Below are 14,449 nucleotides of genomic sequence, written 5' to 3'. Positions count from 1 at the left end.
TATAGTGAAGTCTGCAAGTTTTCTAACAGCAAAATTTGTTTTGTACCCAAAATCATTTTGCACATCATTAGAATGAAAGTTATCGGCCATGTTTGCATAGCCCTTTTTAAAATGATGCTTTCATGACATTATTGTGTGTTGGGTGGTGGTCAGGGCTATGCAGACTGACAATTTGGGACATTGAATGTCACCTCTCCGGTGGGGAGGGAGCCTGAGATTGTCTAAATTGGAGTCTGTTTTATACCAAATGCAGAAAAAATGTTTTAAGAAAGCAATTAAGTTCATGTTCCAAAAAATATGATTGTTTGCTTGCAGGACAACAGGAGAGATGAGTCCTCCGTCACAGATGGTGTGGTCAGTGAAGATGGTCGCCTGCAGGTTCAAGCTCATTGCATCTCCAACCCACATCCACTGCCACTGTACTTAAGGGAAGTTAAAGACTTTCTTCTGCACCTACATTTGGATCACCTCGACTTGAATGAAAAACAAATGTGTTGTTTAAATTAGAGATTGCACTTGTGACAGAACAATATTTTATTTTGATTATATAAGTAATGTAAGTACAAAACAAACTTGTGGTAGGCTTAAACTTATTTTCAGAATAATTACATCTGAGACTTTGTTTCATTGTAAGATTATAACAGTGATGATATAATTGTTTGTTGTTCAGCAGAACAGCGTCCAGTATGTTGGCTGTTATACTTTGTTGTGTTTGAAAATAAAAGTTGGGCTGATTTTAACATCATTACAAAAATTGTTGTTAATTATTTTTAATCATATTCATGGTACCACATTTTTGTCATTTAGTTGAACTTGAAATGTTTGTCAGTAGGTAAACAATTAGTATTTTACAGTCAGAAATATCAAGTTATTCTTAATACTGCAGACTTGCAATGTATAAGTTGCATGCATGCATATTATTTAAGCTTTACTTAGTTTTTTTGAGGTAATAATTTTGCATATTTTTTTGAGTTCTGGGAACTAATTAGATTTTAACGTGCATTATTACCACCACTGTTACACAGTTAAGTCCATATATTTTGAACACTACAAGAAGTTTTTTTGTGTGTTTTACTGAAAGATATTACAATTACATTTATATATTGCTATAAAAATAAAATTAATTATCTAATTATGATAAAAGAGCTGCCCGAAATAAAAAGGTGCGCAAAATTAGCTGCAGTTAAAAGCAAACATGTGGGCCAGCAGTTGTTGTGCCCTTAAACAGGGGAAATAGTGAGGAGAGGTGAAAGAATGGCACAGACACGCAGCTCTCACTCTCACTCGTCTGTATTGAGTTTATGAAAATACTTTAGACAACATTAACCGTAACATTAGACAAAAACCCATATAGACAGGAACAGAAAAATCTTCACACAATATGGCGGAGTACTAGCGAAAACTAGCATAGACAGCAACAGCGTTTAACTTGAACTTCTCAGCAAAATAGTCCGCAATTCACATCTTCCGCTACAATGAACAATGATAACAACATAATCAACAGTAACACACATTTATACAGTTCTGTGCATGGCAGTTACCTTAAACAGGGGAAATAGTGAGGAGAGGTGAAAGAACGGCACAGACACGCAGCTCTCACTCTCACTCGTCTGTATTGAGTGAAGGAGGCGCGCGAACCCACCTACTGGAGCCCTGAGGCATTACCAATGGATCGACGCACAATCAACCCAGACAGAACTTTCACTACTTATCTCCCTCTATATTCCCACTGCATATTCTATTCGAAAACAATCAAAGCAACAAATAAAACATTAATAAAGGCATGACATGAAATGTAAGGAACAGAGATGTACAACTCCAAAACTAATCAAAATTATGATCCACCAAATTATGATCCACCAAATTATGATCCACCACATACTCCCCCTCAGAATAGATGTTGTCCTCAACATCCAAATGTTTAACATTTAGCACAAACATGGAGTTATGACCATTAATATCACCAAAACACATACAATAAACCATTGCATATTATAACTGTTTCTTGTACCTTATATGTACTCTACAAGAATAGTTTCACAAGCTGGAACTCTTTTCATACATTCTTTAGTGTGGGTTATTGCCCAAAGTCTTTCAGTGTTCTCATACAGTCTGTATGAATTACAGTGTCCATGCAGTTACATTAACACAGTCTGCTGCTGGCTTGTAAACAAAGTCCTTTTAGTGCAGCTTGTCAAAGCAGTCACTCTCTCTTTTGACAAATGTCCATGAAAGTGATGCAAGTGGCCGTAGCCATGTGGTGTGCTTTGGATGTGTGTGTTAAGCTGCAAGCACAATATGAATCAGTTCAATGTCCAAAAGTCACTTTGAATATGAATTCTGTGTTAAACAGTCCATTTACTTGTGGTTGGTGTGGTCAATGACTACAAGGATGTATTCATATCCCCCTTTGCACTTGTCAAGGTGCAGGAAATCAATTGAGACAAGTTCAAATGGTTGAGTAGTGACAATATTAGTCAGTGGTGCTCTGCTCTCATGACACGGCTTCTTCTGTTTTATGCAAACACACCTTCTGGTCACATAATCCTCTACTTCCCGTTGCATATAGGGCCAGTAAAACCGGTCCCGTATCAGTGACAATGTTCTCTCTACACCTTGATGGCCCATTTCATCATGTAGCTCCTTTAGTACAGTACTTTTGTGTATTTCTGGTGTGACCAACTGTTTTCTGTTTGCTGTTTTTCTGTGCAAGATCCCATTCTCATCCATCTCCAATTTGTCCCACTCCCTCAGGAGACATATGACCTGTGGGCTGAGTTGTCTTAGTTCTGAACGTGATGGTTTTTCCTGTGCTAGTTTGCACTGAATTACAGGTCCAATAGTCGGATCACTTCTCTGGTCCTGTTTGATCTGGCCTTTTGTCAGTGGAATGATGGAAACATCTGTGGCCATGGCTGAACACCTGACTGAGACACCCATGGACCATGACACATTGGAGTCATCCTGCCTTTCCACTGCCTGTGTGGTTGCTCCAATTACATCGTATGCCATTTCCTCTGTGCATTCATTCATAAACGTTTCCATGTCTACTGGCATCCTTGAGAGGCTGTCTGCATCCACATTTTCCTTACCGGGGCGATATTTAATCGTGAAGTGGAAATCTGCCAGTTCTGCTACCCATCGACACCCTGTTGCATTCAGTTTGGCAGTGGACAGTACATAGGTAAGTGGATTATTGTCGGTGTACACGGTGAAGAATGGTGCATAATATAGGTAATCACGGAATTTTTCTGTGACAGCCCACTTGAGAGCAAGAAACTCTAACTTGCCTGAATGCAGATGGTAATTCTTCTCAGCTGCAGTTAAAGTGCGGGAACCATAAGCAATCACACGAAGCTTCCCATTCTGCTTTTGGTACAACACGGCACCTAATCCCTGGTTTGACGCATCAGTGTGGAGGGTGAACGGCTGTGAAAATTCTGGAAAGCCTAGAACAGGGGGCTGAGTTAGACAGTCTATCAGCTGTTCCAGTGCTAATTGGTGCATGTCGGTCCACTCAATAGGTGTACTCGAAGGGACACTACACCTGTTTCGCTTTGTTTGCCACTTTAATCTTGTGTTTCGCTGGGTCTCAGCATCTGCAGGTCCCTTGAGCAAGTCATACAGAGGATTTGCAATTCTGGCAAAATCCTTGATGTATTGTCTGTAATAACTTAATAGGCCCAACATCGCTCTTAGTTCACCAACAGTACCTGGCCGTTGTTTTTCAAAGCTGTCACAGCAGCGGTGTCTGCGGGTCTATCCTGCTTCCTCTGCTGACACAATCCTGCCAAGGTACCTCACTTCTGTCCTAAACAGGTCGCACTTCCTTGGTTTGAGTTTGATTCCGTACTCCCTGAGTCGGCGCAGCACTTTCCTGACATCCTCAACATGATCCTCAAACGTTCTGCTAAAGACAAGGACATCATCGAGGTAAGGCACACATATTTCATCCCTTAACCCTTCTAAGCACTCCTCCATGCAGCGTTGAAATGCTGCTGGAGCATTCATCAGTCCAAATGGGATTCTGACCCACTCATACAGGCCCCAGGGGGTCACAAAAGCTGTTAGGTGTTTACTATCTTTGCCCATGAACCCCTGGTGGTATGCTTTACCCTGGTCCAGTAGAGAAAGAGAGTGTTGCCACCTAAGTTGTCCATGATGTCCTGTACTCTGGGAATGGGGTGGCGGTCTGGGTGAGTCTTCCTATTCAGCTCTCGGTAGTCAATACACAAGCGCAGTGTACCGTCTTTTTTTCTCACACAGACTACCGGAGAGGAGTAAGATGAGTTAGATTTTTCCACCCACCCCTGAGCTATTAGGTCCTGTAGGTAGTTTTTCATTTCCTGATACAAAGGTTTTGGTACAGAGAGATAAGTCCGTGTGACTGGCTCATTATCTTTCAATGAAATGTTCATTTGCAAGTTTTCAACACAGCCTATGTCATCATCAGATTTAGAGAATGAATCTGATTCTTCTCTTAACATCTGACTAACAGCTTGTCTCTGGTGGTCATTCAGGTGAGTCAAGTCGACAGGTGGGTCCCATTGTTCACTTTTAGGTGTGTTCTCACCTGAGCTCTTAGCCTGGATGGGACAGACTGATGCAGTAGGAAGGCAGTCAGTTTTGAATACATTAGCAGGATATATTGACGCAACAGACTGCACAGTTCCAATAACAGTCCTACTTGGCAGTGTGATGTCATGGCTAGTGGGATTTTGTACACTAATGACAATTTTTGGTGTCATACCAGTCTTTACTAAAACAAGGGTATCACAGAACTCGAGTCCTTCAGGCCACTGTGGGTTCTCATGAGGCTCGAAGATCAGGGTTCTATCTTCTTTGAAAGGTGGGGCTTGCACTCGACACTCTATTTGGATGGAGCTGTGTTTAGGCACTTCAACTCTCTCATTTGTTGTTCTTACACTGTGCTCACATGGCTGTCCCACTGTCACTGCATTAACAAAAGCTCTTGCCCTACTCTTTCTGAGGTGAGGAAAAGCTACTTTTACTGTTTTCATGAGTTTCTCTTTATTCTTATTGTTTGTCTGATCCTGTACTCTGTTTGCGACTAGGTGTGAAATCACATTAAAGCCAATTATGGGGCATGACTGTTGGTTGCCTTTTAATACTAACACAGGTATTAGCAGATCTTCATCATTAGCAGTAAGTCTGAAGCTTACCTCAAGCCAACCAATATATGGTATTTCCGTCCCATTGGCTGCTTCAAGTTGCAGTGGTTCAAGTGGGTCTACTAGTTCTGCTATATCTCTTAGTTGGACATCAGGCAAATGGGTCTGTTTCAGGCCGCATCTACAGCACAAATTTGTGAACCTGTGTCCCAAAGTGCCTGGATTCTTTGGTTGTGCAGAAAGCACTGAATGAGACATTTCTCTCCTACAAGCTCTTTTACAGTAGGCGTCTTCACTGAGTTACTTCTTTTCCTACACTTTGGTTTGCAACTTGACTGTGTTTCCTGTTTCTTAATAGATGAACATGTATATGGCTTACAGTATCTTTTGTGCACAGACCAGTGTGTCTCTTGACAGTCTTTTGAGCAGTACAATGTTATTTTACAAACGGAACAACATTTTAACTTCATGTTCTCTTCCTTTCCTTCACAGTTAGCACAATATTGGGACTTTTCAATGCTGTCGGTTGCCCCATGTCCCGTGGGAGCAACCTCCCTTAGTTTAAAGGGCTCCCTTTATCGGATTTGGTCAGTCTAGGTGCTTTACAACCTGCACGGAAATGCTCACTACTCCCACACCTAAAACAATGCTGACAATATTCCTCACCTGCCTGCACACATGCAAAACATCTGGGGCGGTGACGTGGTGAGGATAATATCGCTGTGGTGCAAATCTTTGTTGAAACTGTGTGCTGTCCCATGCACATGCCCAGGTCCATGTGCTGAGTGGTATTCCTGTGCTGCTGCAGGAGGGTGCTGGTGGTAAAATGGCATGCAGTTTTGTTCAGCCTTAATGGGGAAGGGCTGCTGAGGTGCTGGGGTTGTCTTTTGAATGGTTTCTCTGATTTGGGAAACTTCAGCCCTCAAGTCTTTCAGCAGTACCATGTCAGCACGCATTTCTTTTATTTCTGTTAGAAGATCAGGGGGTAGAGGAGCTGGTTTCTCTTGGGCTGTGCTTCTCTTTCCCACTGGGGAATCATTAGACTGGACAGTATTTACAGCTGTTACTCGTGATGGAGCGGCGTGTTTCTTTTTGTCCTGTCTTTCTTTTTCATTTGCGACTGCAATATTTACCTTCTCAAGCAACAACTCATCTGAAGTATTTGTCTGCAGGAGGTAAGGTTGCAGGTCACTTTTAATATTGTCATTCTGAAGACCAGTCAGGACAGTATGCATGAAAAGGCTCTGGACTAGTGCTGGGTCATACTTTAGACTGGACTCAACTTCCTGAGAAGCAAACAGGATTTTCTGTCTCAAGTCCATTGTCCTGATCAAGAAATTTTGGGGTGTCTCTTTACTATTCTGAACCTCAGAGGTAAGTTGTTTGTATAACTCTGTGGCACCTTTCTCCTGATAATGAGACCTGAGGATTCTTCTGAGAGCAGGTAATGTGAGGTTTTCTTTTCCTTCAAGATAACTCCTTAGCTGCAAGCCTGGCGTGATAGCACGAATTACAGCATCAATGATTTCTGATTCTGGGTAGCCTCTAATGATCCCGCTTTCAATTTGTCTGGCCAGACTGGAAAATGTCAGCCTATCTTTTTGCCCCGGCTCTCCTATTTGGCCTGATATCTTAAAATCTTTGCGCCACATGGAACTGTTTGGTGCTGTTGGAACAATGTTTCTCACTGGGGTGCGAGGACTTAAGGCAGGATTCATGCTATTCCTCATCAAGTCATGCATTTCACCCTCTTTTTGTTCTAAGAGCAGTCTTAATGTCTCTATCTCCTCCTGGCTACTTTCTTGGTCCTGAACAGCTGGGTCCACTGTTTCATTCACACTTTGTTTTTTATCCATTTGTATATCACTTAGAATGTCCTGGACATGAAGAAGTTCTGACATACCTTCGTCCTCTCGGGTATCCAGCTCTGTTCGTTCAAGGTGCTTAACTAAATGTGAGACTAGCTGACTGCGCGTTTTATTAATCACAAACTCTTTTCCTGGTCCGGAGATTTGAAGTACATCACATAATTTAATCAGCTGCTCTAAGGTCAGTTGATACAGTGTTCCTTTAATCTCCAGCTCTAGCTTTTCTAATTCAGACTCCATGTTGTCAGAGGAGTTAGCACAAGCAGTCAGCTGAGAAATGATCAGACTTAGTTGGCTTTTACTGCCCCCTAGTGGTCACTTTTTCACTTCAGGATACAGACACCAACGTAGGTCTAGCAATGCCTCTGCTGCCTCGCTATGCTCCTTTCTGATACCTGGGTCTCGGGGGGGATGATCAACGAGAGGATTTCTCTTACAGGTCAGGGATGGTCCTCAAATCAATCATCCCAGCGGTGCCTCCAAATGTTGTGCCCTTAAACAGGGAAATAGTGAGGAGAGGTGAAAGAATGGCACAGACACGCAGCTCTCTCTCTCACTCGTCTGTATTGAGTTTATGAAAATACTTTAGACAACATTAACCGTAACATTAGACAAAACCCATATAGACAGGAACAGAAAAATCTTCACACAATATGGCGGAGTACTAGCGAAAACTAGCATAGACAGCAACAGCGTTTAACTTGAACTTCTCAGCAAAATAGTCCGCAATTCACATCTTCCGCTACAATGAACAATGATAACAACATAATCAACAGTAACACACATTTATACAGTTCTGTGCATGGCAGTTACCTTAAACAGGGGAAATAGTGAGGAGAGGTGAAAGAACGGCACAGACACGCAGCTCTCACTCTCACTCGTCTGTATTGAGTGAAGGAGGCGCGCGAACCCACCTACTGGAGCCCTGAGGCATTACCAATGGATCGACGCACAATCAACCCAGACAGAACTTTCACTACTTATCTCCCTCTATATTCCCACTGCATATTCTATTCTAAAACAATCAAAGCAACAAATAAAACATTAATAAAGGCATGACATGAAATGTAAGGAACAGAGATGTACAACTCCAAAACTAATCAAAATTATGATCCACCAAATTATGATCCACCAAATTATGATCCACCACACAGTCACCAAAATAACAGGCTGACCAACACAGGACAGTGGTGTGGAGGACTCAAAGAAAGGACAAAGAGAAGAGAATCACTGAGCATTTAACTGGATTTATTTGAATCAAAGATAAGAAGAAGAAGTAAATTATCTGAGTCAGTAGAATCAGAGGAGAAGTAGAAACAAATAAACACACAACTAGAACCCAACAGGTCAGAGAGAGAGAGCAAGAAACTGATTCCAGCAGGTGATTTACTTCCTGCTTTGCTTCTAAAACTTGCTAAGCTCCACCCACACAGGAAGTGTTGGAGCTGTCACACTTCTCACATGGGGAAAATCAGATGGCCACTGAAGGTGTTATGATGATTTTGACTGTCATTTAGCCTTGCACCAACAAAGAGACGTACAGACACCTGATCTCCAACCTCTAGAAGCAGTGAGGCTCCATTAGAGGTGCTCACACCACCAGATGTTTGATGTTCATATGCAATAAAAATGTGCTCTCCATTCCTGAACAACACACCACCTGCAGCAATATTTCCATCTCCATATAAGCTCCAGACAAAGTGGTAGACTCCTCTCACTGGTGCAGTGAAAATACCTGCGGGACATTAGTTTTTGTCATGTTAAATGGAAAATCAGGTGTCAGAATATCTTGAACATCAGCCCGACATCAACATAGCTGAGAAGTTGCATTCAGTGTTATTACCTGTGTATGGGTTGTAGGCATTTCCAATGTTTGTGACAACACGTTTGAAGACCAGAGTAATCTCAGTGTTAAAGGGTCCAGTTTCTCTACTGCCTTGATCCAGCAGAGAGGCTGAGAAAGCCACCTGTTTGACTGAATGAAATGAAATAAAAGAAATGTTTTACAGCTAAAAGCATTTCATTGTCACAGAAGAAATCAAACTCTGTGATTGGAAACTGTAATTTGATTGAATCTATTTTTGAGGATCCCAAACTCGTCCTTTAGATCAGACAGGAAGTTATTTTGTAGCTTCTGCCAAGACAACAAACTGTGTTACTCAGTGTTTTAGTTGCATGTTGGTTTGTGCTTCAGATAAACATGAACTCAGTTTAATGTAATTTACTAAATTCGATCCAGTAATGAACTTAATGTGTGTTCTGAAACTTGAAGTTAGAAGTGTGATGTTGAGCTGATCAGAGCAGTTTTTACTTTGAGTGTCTAACATTAATCCATTCAGACATACATTTTAGAATTCAAGTCAATCATCCGTCCATTCTCTTCCACTTGTCCTTAGACATAGAGATGGACAGACAGACATTTGCATTTACATTGCTTCCCACATTCACACATATGGGCAATTTAGAATTACCAGTTAACCTAACACCACTAATTGCATGTCTTTGGACTGTGGGACGAATCCGGAGTACCCGGAGAGAAGCGACATAAACACCAGGAAAACATCCAAACTCCGCACAGAAAGACAGAGCCAATCACCTCACCATGTCTGCAACATAAATGTGTCATGGTCCCTGTGGCTCGCTGGTCGACCCTCTATTAGGCAATATGTTTGTGTTTTCGTGCTCTCTCTCCTCCTCTCGCTCTCTCTCTCTCTCGCCGCGGCGACGCTTCCGCTGCTGTCCCTCACACCTGCTCTCATCACCGCACCAGCCGCTGATCCCAGCTGATTACTGCACTACTTAAGATGGCGAGTCTGCGCTAGTCTTCGCTGGGTGGTTGAGCTATCAGCGTCAGTCGAACTTGTGTATCTGCCAACCTGAATCTTGAAAGCCCTTTGTTATAATCCCGCTAACCTGACCTTTTGTGTTTAGATCGTTTTTGGAACTGGATTCTGAGAGGAGTGACTGAGGAGGAGGAGGAGGAGCTTTTGTACAGAAAGTGTGGAGCACCTTTTTCTCTAACCCTGTTTCCCACGGACCCTGGCGACCGGACCCCTTTCCCCCTGCACGTTGTATATAGCCACTTGGTGATTGTGTTCACTGTAAATAAACGCACTGTTCTTCGCTTAAAGGAATACCCTGGCCTGCGCCTGAGTCTCTTTCGGAAACCTTATCAAAATGTCTATTTTTCTATTTATATTTTCAGATTCCCTCACAGTACCTTGTAGCTGCTGCATCAGCTTATCAGTCTCAATCTTCTGGCTCTCCAGCTTTGCTGCTTGTTCTGAGAAAATGCAAAATGGAGAAAATCTTACTCACAGCACACAGTGATTCACATGTTTTAATCTGTAAGAAACAAAGTAACTGACTTAGAGCTCGGCCATATCATACCATTCACGGTTTACCAGTATAATGTTAGGCAAATTTTTTTCATTGTTGTTTTCATATGCATATGATGGAACAAGCATGGCGGTAAAAGCGGATCGTTGAATGAAATGGATGAACAAGATTTGGTTTGTAAAAATGGTGCAACTTCAGTGATGTGGAACTGGTTTGGCAGATAGCCACCAGCACGACTAGTACAACTTTGACAAGCTACGAAGCCCCACCCTTGTCAGAGCATTGCAGCTACCGTAGTCAGGAGCCTCGTGGACTCGGAGTAATCTGGGTCCTAAACTCCGTCCCTTTATGTCCCAAAGTCAAACGATGTTCATGCTACAGTGAGCAGTGGTCTCCTCCATGTCCCCTCATCCTCCACCTTACACACTGCAGAGTTACAGTAGGGCCGAGCGCTATATCGAGTTTTTTTTTAAAAAAAATCGATAGATTTTTATACGAGATATAAGATGTGACAATATCTTTTATATCGACATATTGTATGTTACGTTATAATTATAGTGGAACCACAGGTTTGCCTCTCTTTCGTCCACTTTTGTCTCTACGCAACGTTACTTGGCCTCGCCTCTCCTTCACTGAACACAACTCCCCCTCCTCCCCCATCGCTTCACCAGCAGGCAACGACAAGGTGGACACGGCAAATCTCCGTTAATGAGTGACTGCGCATCGCCCCGTGTGTGGGGCTGGATGGTGTCAACGTGTTAACGAGCTAACTGCGCTAACGAGCTAACCACGCTAACGCCATACAGCCCAGAGAGGCTTGCTTCAGCCTAAGATCCTTTCATTCTCTCAAAAGTTGACTGCGCGCCTTTTGTATGAATTCTGGTTGTGCTTCATGACCGCGAACCAATTTTATGTGGCACATGGCACTCAGCATCAAAAAATGTTTTAGCACGACTTTGGTAAGCTACGGAGCTGCACCGCTTGATGGATTGTCGGAGCATTACGGCTACCGAGGAGCCTCTCGGAGTGATACGAACTGTGCTTCAACATAATATTACCGTGTTGTGTGTGCATAAGGACCATAAATGGCACCTGTTCAGGGACATGGTTACGAAGCGGATTTCAAACTCCAGGCTGTCAGTCACGCAGTAGAAGTTGGGAACAGAGCAGCTGTGAAATCTGTCTGTTATTATGCTCAGCATCTTTTAGTTTACATTTTGACTGCACAATTGTGAGCTTTTTGTTATGCACAAAAACAACATTGTTTTCTTTTATTTATGGAGCATTATTATTTAATAAATGCTCATAAGTTTTTGGAGTAGTTTTTTTCATGTACATCTATGCTGTATGTTAATAAAAGTGCCTGTGTGACATCTGGGACACAGCTTTGACTAAGAACTCTCTTTTTGTTCTTACTTTATGGCTTAAAAAAATATCCAGATATATATCTTATATCGCCATCCAGCCAAAAAATGAATATGAATTTTGGGTCATATCGCCCAGCCCTAAGCCACAGGACCACACCTCCTACAGGTGCTGGGTGGAGAATGGTTGAAGAAGTAGACCTGTATGACTGCATCCCTGAACAAACTGATTCTCATTTGAAACCTTTGCAGTTAAACTCTGTCATCTGTATCCGCACACTGTGAACTCTGGCTAGTAGGGCGGTATGGCCAAAAATAATTATCACGATATATATTTGAAATTTGTGATAACGATATAACTGACGACATAATTGATGCAAGACAAAATACTTTACAACTCCACAACTTTATTAGTTAAAAAAAAGCAAAGTATTTTCACGTAAACAAGCAGCTTTTTTTATGTGCAGCAAAGCTATATAAAAATGTAACAGTGCAAATGCAAATTCCTTGCTGACAGTTTAACCAAAATCCATTTCCAGTGGAAATTGGCCGACATATCCTGAGCATAACTATGTATAATATCCACAAAACTTAAAAGGAGGTTAAACACACACAATACGGTAATATTATGTTGAAGCACAGTATGTACCACTCCACCAGGCTCCTGACTACGGCAGTCGTAATGCTCCGACAATACATCAAGCGGTGCAGCTTCATAGCTTTGCAAAGTCGTGCTAAAACATTTTTTGACAGATTTTTGAGTGCCATGTACCACACGGGCGACCGTGGCTCAGGGGGTTGGGAAGGGCACCTGTAACCGGAAGGTCGCCGGTTCGATCCCCGGCCTCTCTGTCCTGGTCGTTGTGTCCTTGGGCAAGACACTTTACCCTACCGCCTACTGGTGTTGGCCAGAGGGGCTGATGGCGCGATATGGCAGCCTCGCTTCTGTCAGTCTGCCCCAGGGCAGCTGTGGCTACAACCGTAGCTTGCCACCAGTGTATGAGCGTGAATGAATAATGTCATTGTAAAGCGCTTTGGGTGCCTTGAAAAGCGCTATATAAATCCAATGCATTATTATTATTATTATTATAAAATCGGTTTGGTAATAGCGACGGCCCGCTTGCATGCTCTACCAAAAATGTGCTCTGGTGTGTATCTGACAGATGAAAGCCAAACCCGTTCCACATCACTGAAGTTGCACCATTTTGACAAACCAATTCTGGTTTATCTGTTTCATTCAACAATCCACTTTCGCTGTACTTCGCCGTTGTGCTTTTTTCTCCATGTGCGTATGAAAACAAAGGCAGTTTTTTGTTTCAAAAACTGGTCCATCCCAAAGATGGTGTATGCTGTACAGTGTAGCAAGAAATGCTCAGACCTCTACATTGGAGAGACCAAACAGCCACTTCATAAATGCATGACACAACATAGAAGAGCCACCTCCATGGGACAAGATTCAGTGGTCCATCTGCATCTAAAGGTCAAAGGTCACTCTTTCGATGATGCCAATGTTCACATTTTGGACAAAGAAGACAGATGGTTTGAAAGAAGAGTGAAAGAAGCCATCTATGTCCACTGTGAGCGACCATCTTTGAACAGAGGGTGGGGCTTTTGACACCAACTGTCTGCCATCTATAATCCAGTTTTGAGAGCCCTTCCCAGACACCTTAACGCCCACTCACATCCTGGGCCATCTGATCTCAGGAAATCACATGATAGGTGGCAGAGCAGGTCAGCCACTAATCAGAAGGTCGGTGGTTCGATCCCAGGCTACCTCCTGGCTGCATGCCAAATATCCTTGGGCAAGATACTAACCCATGTTTGCCTACTGGTGGTGGCGCCCTCTTCAAGCAATGTACAGAAGTCCAGACGCTTTTCTTTCCAAGCTCTTTAGACTGTTTGGTTTGGAAGTGTTTGCCATGAAGAGGAGCTGTGAGCTGTTTCATTATAAACACATTCCAGTCAGTTCCTGATGCTGAGATGAAAAGAGATTGCCTTTTTTGGTTCTTCTAAAAAGTATTTAAATGTTTTGAAGTTTTATACTTTGCAATCAAACATGTAAAAAATCCCCAACATATATGTTTCAACATCATACATCATTAGGATGATATATTTCCAGCACCATGATATGTTCATTGCAATCTCTTTTGACTGCAGCTTCAGCTGATCAGTCTCACTTTTCTGCCTTCACCTCTTAAAGCTTCTTTACATGCTTTTTAACAAATTTCATTGATGTATGAAACTGTACCTTGATTCTCTTTCTGTAGGACAGTGATCCGCTCATTCTGCACAGCCAATGAGGCGGTAAGCTCTCTCAGCACAGCATGGATGTCCTGAGGACAGGGTTGTTGGACTGCAGTCTCAGTCTCAGTTGCTGAAACAGAGCACACCAGAAGCAAAAGTGGGAAAACATTATGATCTTCATTCTGTCACCGCAAAGCTGCTGTATGACTGTCATCTGTAAATCTGAGTGTTTTATAATGCGGGGAAAAGAGGCGTGAATAAGGAGGTTACTGCCCCACGTGTCCGCTCATCCTCCACCTCACACACTGCAGAGCCACAGGACCACACCTCCTACAAGTGCTGTTGGTGAATGACTCAATAATCAGACTTTAACTGCATGACTGAACAAACTGGGTCATGTTAACAGAGCAGGAATGAAGAGATTTTCTCCTTTGAATTCTCAGCAGTTGACTGTGTACAGAGTTGAAGTTTATATATATATATATATATATATATATATATA

At 42.4% G+C, this 14,449-nt stretch overlaps 1 protein-coding gene across 1 annotated transcript; it reads right to left on the bottom strand.

Moving 5' to 3' along the window:
- Nucleotides 1–8,227: 8,227 nt before the first annotated feature.
- Nucleotides 8,228–14,082, bottom strand: LOC120439109 (complement C1q tumor necrosis factor-related protein 3-like). The gene is made up of 4 exons (XM_039609825.1): nucleotides 13,952–14,082; nucleotides 10,221–10,283; nucleotides 8,844–8,975; nucleotides 8,228–8,735 (listed from the first exon to the last, which is right to left on the bottom strand). Exons 2-4 carry the CDS (start codon nucleotides 10,234–10,236, stop codon nucleotides 8,458–8,460), a joined length of 426 nt encoding a protein of 141 aa, XP_039465759.1. The 5' UTR covers nucleotides 10,237–10,283; nucleotides 13,952–14,082; the 3' UTR covers nucleotides 8,228–8,457.
- Nucleotides 14,083–14,449: the final 367 nt, after the last annotated feature.

Source organism: Oreochromis aureus, linkage group 3 (genome assembly GCF_013358895.1).
Source record: "Oreochromis aureus strain Israel breed Guangdong linkage group 3, ZZ_aureus, whole genome shotgun sequence".
NCBI classification, from domain to species: Eukaryota; Metazoa; Chordata; class Actinopteri; order Cichliformes; family Cichlidae; genus Oreochromis; species Oreochromis aureus.
Note: the sequence above shows the minus strand (reverse complement) of the source record. Positions and strands in the feature narration are given on the sequence as shown.